Source organism: Cyprinodon variegatus, unplaced genomic scaffold (assembly GCF_000732505.1).
Source record: "Cyprinodon variegatus isolate N-32 unplaced genomic scaffold, C_variegatus-1.0 Scaffold456, whole genome shotgun sequence".
Lineage (NCBI taxonomy): Eukaryota > Metazoa > Chordata > Actinopteri > Cyprinodontiformes > Cyprinodontidae > Cyprinodon > Cyprinodon variegatus.
In genome coordinates, this window is record NW_015150909.1 from 282,489 (window position 1) to 289,034 (window position 6,546).

The 6,546-nt window shown below is 35.4% G+C and overlaps 1 protein-coding gene across 4 annotated transcripts in view; it reads right to left on the reverse strand.

Moving 5' to 3' along the window:
- Positions 1-1,136: 1,136 nt before the first annotated feature.
- Positions 1,137-6,546, reverse strand: part of LOC107093985 (gastrula zinc finger protein XlCGF57.1-like) — a 6,867-nt gene continuing 1,457 nt past the window's right edge. Inside the window, exons 1-4 of one of the 4 annotated variants that reach the window (XM_015389374.1) lie at positions 6,171-6,294; positions 5,928-6,099; positions 3,455-3,769; positions 1,137-2,760 (exon numbers count right to left, since the gene is read on the reverse strand). In XM_015389374.1, coding sequence (XP_015244860.1) covers positions 1,229-2,760; positions 3,455-3,683 — 1,761 coding nt within the window. In that variant the 5' untranslated portion in view covers positions 3,684-3,769; positions 5,928-6,099; positions 6,171-6,294 and the 3' untranslated portion in view covers positions 1,137-1,228. Of the gene's footprint in view, positions 2,761-3,454; positions 3,770-5,927; positions 6,100-6,170; positions 6,364-6,546 lie in introns of those variants that run through there. The other 3 variants (XM_015389376.1, XM_015389373.1, XM_015389372.1) reach the window with 3 other exon arrangements.

Below are 6,546 nucleotides of genomic sequence, written 5' to 3' on the forward strand. Positions count from 1 at the left end.
GTACTATACACTGTAATGTTGCAAGAAAGACATAAGATAAATCTATGGACTGAAATTAAATTTCCGACTAAATGTAATAACAACTGTAGTTGAAAACATAATTAGGAAAATTGGACAAAGGACCAACAGAGTTCAGTCTTAGTTAGTTGTGTACCTGGTTATGAAAAAAACAACCATTCAAGCAAGCAAAAACATATAAACTAAAACGTAATAAATATTGACGAAAACATAATAGCAATAAATTATCAGCCAAATTTACTCTTCAAAAGAGAACATTTGGTTTAGGTTTATAATTTCATGTTTGATGATATATTAGCCAATTCTTTAAGCATTTAAAAAGAAATTGTTAACAATTTCTACTTACCAAATATTTTACATATTAAACAACAGAAATAATAATAATACAAACACAATTCAGTCTTAAAGGAAAACTTTAAGAGCTTAAAACACGTTACAACGCAGGTGTCAGCACAGCATTAAAAAAGCCGACAGGCACAGACAGAAACAGAGATGTTACCCTGTTGATCATCAAGGAGCTTCGTCATGCAGCTTTCTGTTCGGCCAGCATTCACTTTTCAACAGAAATATGTTTATTTTTAATATCATTAAAGTTTTAATAAAATAAATACAACCAAACATGGAGTATTTTCATCTTAATCTCTGGAACTGAGAAGTTTGAATTTCTTGTCATGTCGTATTTTTCATTTCTTTGCGTGTGGTGATCAGTCCTCTTATGTCTCTTCATGCATTTTGTTCTTGATATATGCTCTAATATTATTCTTTTATCTCCTTTCAGGTGTTCTAGTGTTTCTTCATTCGCTCTATCTTAACGTGTTTCGGTGTAATTTTCTTTCTCTTAGTGTGTTAAAGTGACATTTTGTCTCTCTTCATGTATTCTTGTGTCATTCAGTCTCTTTCCCTGGTGATCCTGTTACGTTGTGTCTAATACATTCCTGTGGAATTTTCCAGTTCCTGTCATTTTGTGTCACTTCATCACTTTGGTGTCTTCACATGTTATTTTATCTCTGTGCATTTTTGTGTTTTGTCACATTTCGTATTCTGCTGTCATGTTGTGTCTTCTTTTGTATCTTAAGCATTTTTTGTAGGCTTAATCTTGTGTCTCCTGTGCCATTTCGTGTCTCCTCATGTGCAGTGATGTAATTGTGTGTGGTTTTGTGCCTCTTAATGTGTTTATGTCTATTTAGTACCTTTGTACCATTTTGTGTTGTCATATGTTCATGTATTGTGGCATGTCATTTTGTGTCTCATCATGCACTTCTGCATCATTTTCTGTGTCTTGACACATTTTTGTGTAATTTTGTGTCTCTTCAAAGGTTCCTGTGTAAGATTGTGCCTCCTCATAGGGTTCTGTGAATTTTTGCGTCACTTCCTGTGTTCCTGTGTAATTTTTGGCCTCTTCGCGTTTTCGTATCATACTGTGGCGTGTCAGTTTGTGCCTCTTCACGTGTTCTTGTCGTGAGAACCTAACAGAGCAAACGTCACAACTGAAAGGTTTCTCTCCTGTGTGGGTGATCATGTGTCTCGTGAGACGGGACTTTTCAACAAATCTTTTCCCACATTCCTCACAAGCAAAATTTTCATTTCCTGTTGGGACCCTCTGTGCTCTCGAATGAACCGGCATATGGTTGTCGAGATCACATTTTCTGACAAATTTCTCCTCACAGATTTCACAGGTAAGCAGGTTCTCCCCAGTGTGGTGTCTGACATGCAGAAGTAGACTTCCTTTTCGGGTAAATTTTGCATTACAATAAGCGCAGGCAAATGGTTTTAGGCCTAAATGGGTCAACATGTGCGCTTGAAGATCAGCATTAAATCTAAAGTGTCTGTCACAATCTGTGCATGGAAATGGTTTCTCTCCATTATGAATCATCATGTGTCGCTTCAGAGCTCCCTTAAGACTAAATTTCTTAGAGCATACCTCACACTGAAACGGTTTCTCTCCCGTGTGGCATCTCATGTGCCGTTTTAAGTCCTTAAGCTCTGTGAAAGCTTTACCACAATTACCACAGGCAAATGGTCTCTCTCCAGTATGGAGTCTCAAGTGAGATTTGAGATGACACTTGTAGGGAAATGTTTTACCACAAAAATCACAAGCAAATGGTTTCTCTCCAGTGTGGACCGTCATGTGACAATTGAGTTGATATTGCTGGTAAAAGGTTTTACCACAATCAGCACAAGCAAATGGTTTCTCTCCGGTGTGGAGTCTCATGTGAGATTTGAGATGACACCGAAAGGGAAATGTTTTACCACAATCTTCACAAGCAAATGATTTCTTCTCAGCTTTAGCCTCAGTTTGAGTGTCAGTGTTTTTCCTTTTTCTGGGCCGTTTCTTTTCAGCTGAAGAGCCAGCAGACTTCACTACTGATCGCCGTGCCACACAGCTGTCACCCTCACCACTGACATCAGCATTAGACGAGTCTGATGCATGTTTTGATGGTCGATGCTCATGTGGTTGAGGGTTTGGTTCTGCCCTTCCACAGTCTCCATCCGGGTCTTTTTTTATCCGCACAGCTGAGATTCTGTTTGCAGCACCCGCCTCTTTGCTGTCTTCGGGTTTGATATGATTTAGTTTTTCATCATCTACAATCTTCACAATAAGCTGCTCTCCCTCTTCACCGATCCACAGTTCTTCATCTTCTTCCTTTATCTGGGGGGGTTGCACATCCTCTTGGTTTACACTGGAGCTCAAGTCATGAGGAACTTCTAGTTTCATTCCCTGCATCTGCTCCACTGGATTAACTGGAACACACAACGATGAACAGTTTTTCTAAAAACTTAACAAAGCAAACAGTTCCATACTGATATTAATGATACCAACAATAAGTATCTCATTCATTGATAATAAGGGAATTACAAATAAATAAAGATATAAAATGTTAAATGTTAGTGGACCACAGCATATTTGTAATTTCCTCTGAAATAATGAATTGTGAATCAAATATCTAAAGGGTTACTGATTTCTGATTAAGCAAATCCATTAATTAAAGATTATTTAACCAATTAATGCTTTATTTATTCTTGGATTTGCATTTTGAATGGTGCTGAACACGTTCCAATTGATCCAAATCAGTATAAAGAGTAATTCAACTTTATTTCAAATTCCTAAGGATAAATTTTGGTTCTCAAAGTGCATGCATATAATTGCACAACATCTTTCATCGTCCTGTAGGTGGGCACTGAACACACACTGAACAACAAACGTATAGGGTAAAAACAAAATAATCAAAGGAAAAATATAACTATGGATCTAAAATCTAAAACATAATAAATTGATAAATGTATATGAATATTGTAAATATTGTAAAAAGTGCTGATAATCGAAAATTCTTAAATAATTTATCATTGGTAAAAGGGAGGTGGTCTCAGTTTGATCGCTTTGGAAAAAGAAGCAAAAGATAATTTGGAAATCTAGAGCAGGCTTTAGACTTGGTACCTGTTTGGTGAACTGGCGTTTCACTTTCTAGAAAAGAACACATAGCACCGGGAGCCCCCTTGCCTGGTTCTGGTCTTTGGGAGAACTCTCCAGCAGGTTCTGATTCCTTCAGTTCAGCTAAGCTGTATGTTGGAGTTTCCTTCTTTTTGTCTTCAGCTTTGATGCGACTACACTCTGAAAACTGCTCTTCTTTTTCCTTTTTCACAGCAGGCTTAACTTCCTCCTTCATATGCTTTGAGGGGTGCAGGTCCAAACTAGAAGTCCAGTGATGGCAAACTTCTTCTTTAACCCCCAACAGCTGCTGTCCAGGAAACACTGAGACAAAAATTGACATTTAAATACCTAGAGAAAACTTTCTCCTAAAATCAGAATTCTTATTTTTATTTATTTTTTGCTCTTTTAGTAATCTAATAAATTTTATGATAAAAAAAATGGCAAAAAAACTAAAAGGAATAAAGAATGAGAAACTAAATAAAGAGGCAGCCTTTGTAGTTTGGTACCAAGATGAGGAGGAGGATGAAGGAATAGTGTGATGTTAAGAAAAATAAACTTCAGGCACAGAGATAATTATATAAAGTAGATGATCAGATAATCTAGGGGCTTTCAGGCAGCTAATAGCTGCCTTTCTTAATAAACAGTTATAGGACTTGAAGCCCATTAGAATTATTAAGATTTGGTCGATAAAAGTCAGTTGTTTTTCCTATTTAAGTTTAATTAAAACTTGATTGATAGCATTATATATATATATATATATATATATTTTTTTTTTTTTTTTTTTTTTTTTTATTAGGAAACGTATTAATCCAGAAGTCATTTTCTCCTGGTTTTGACATCATGTTAAACAATTGACCACAATACAATGACTGTCATAGGTAGCCACAAAACAAAAATCAAATAAATATATTTGTGATGTGCACTCCATGCAAAGAATACTAGAGATAATAAATAAAATAGTGATGCACTAATGTGACTCATTTGAAGATTTATTGTTATGCATTTTAAGAAGTTCAGTGACACCCTAAGTACATGACAAGGGTAATTAAACATCGACTAGGAAGCAGTATGGAAAATAACTTGAAATTGACACTGCTTCTGCACCTGAATGAGGCCCATGGTTGCTCCAATGAGCAGATGGCACAGTAAAGCCAGGCATAAACGTGGAAATTGGACCAAAAAACAAAACAAAAAGAAATATTTTCCTATTGTTGTTATTTGGCATTTAATTTTTTTTTTAAATGGTTGAAGACATTAAGTGCAGGGAATTTATATTTGTTGATTATTTTGGTGCATTTAATGTTAAGTTAAAATATGTTTTTTTTTTAGTAATGATTATCTAATATGAATTATATTTTAGTAGGAATAAGGAAATAATGATTCACATCACAGCAGAAAAAAAACAACAATTCAAAGCTATCTAAAGCTTAAATCCATAAATCGAGCCCAACGGGTGCATACAGCAATACAACCAAAACTACTACAGGAAACAAAAAAAATACAAAACAAAACATTAAAACAGCTTACAAATACATGTGCTCCCTGTGTCTAATGATAGAATGGCAGGAAGAGATTTAATATTCTTGCCATTTCTAACAATATGAAGAAGGTAGCACACATTATTAGAGGCACGACATGTTTTGATAAACCTAGTCTGATCTGGATGAATCAGGATGGTCATCAAAGGTTCTAAACAAGATGCTAAAACAAATAACGTAATTACACAACATTTTTTTTTATTATACAATATATACAGACTAATAATCCAACATAAGCAACTGCTAATATACATACATATAATAAATATACTAATAAATACACTATTCATTTAGCGAAGTAACAAATATAGTCCTTCAGTGAATTGTTTTGAAAATATGGCAAGTTTGAGCATAAATTAATGGGAGGCTTTCATATGATGAATTAGCGGTAAGGAAATATTCCAGATGATGTATTATCATCACCAACCAGCTACCATCTTTGCACAAATACGCACACTTTGACTTTTACTTAAAGTGTGTGATTGTCTACAATTTGTTCACCTGATTAATCAACATCTATCCAACTTCATTTGGTTTCATTTGATGATTTGCCATCTTTTATTATTAGAATTAAATGGCCCTTTAAAATAAATGTGCATTTAATGCTCCTCAGCTAACCACAGTTCTGGATGAGGATGTTAGCATCATTTTTTAAGCATGGTACTATGATGTATGGAGCTAAAAGTTGCAGTGTACAGCTCTGAGTTATGGAAAACCATCAGATTTGATGCTCTTCACTCAAACTGAGGCCATATTTATTTTAATGAGCAAGTTTTGGTGCTTTTGTTATTTTGGGTTTAAAGAGGTTTCGTGGGTGCTGCAACTTTTCACAGCAGGTCAGAAGATTGTCTGGAGTGTTACACTCTTTCAAGCAAAGTGAATTTTTTTACATACGAAGTTTGGCATAAAAAATTGCACCCTGTTTTTGTGCATAGACATACCGTATACTTTAAGCCCCTGGATGCTGTGATCGTCAGGTTCCTGTTAGAGTGATGTGATTTTTGCAGATCGACTGCATCTGGCTACAGCATCAAGCAAAAAGTGAATCCCTGCTGGCCGCTCCTTAAGATGCTGCTCTGTGACACCCTGTCTTATTTTCTGCAGACTTTGCAGCTGAATGAAACAGACCTGGATTCAAGGATTTTTTTATTGTCACTATCTCACATACATGGAACATTATTTACCTTCAGTTTCTTTCTTCACAAACTCCACAAAGCGGGATTGTGTTTCACAGTCCCGGCTCTCCATCTCTGATTGATGTGTTCCTCCAGCTTGAGGTTATTAGTAAGCCCACTAAATATACTTCAAGTAAAGGTCAGCTCTCAGATGTTTCCCTGATGAGATATAAATCCCTCCACAACTAGCATCATACACAATCTGAGGAGAGACAAAACAGGCAAAATAGAAGATGAGAAAAGAGTTTGTTTTTATACAGAGGAAACAAAAGAGACAGAACAAGTAATATTTAGACATAAAACAGAAGACCCAACTTTGGTTCTTAGTGCATAAGAAAAATATCTTACACACACACATATATATATATATATATATATATATATA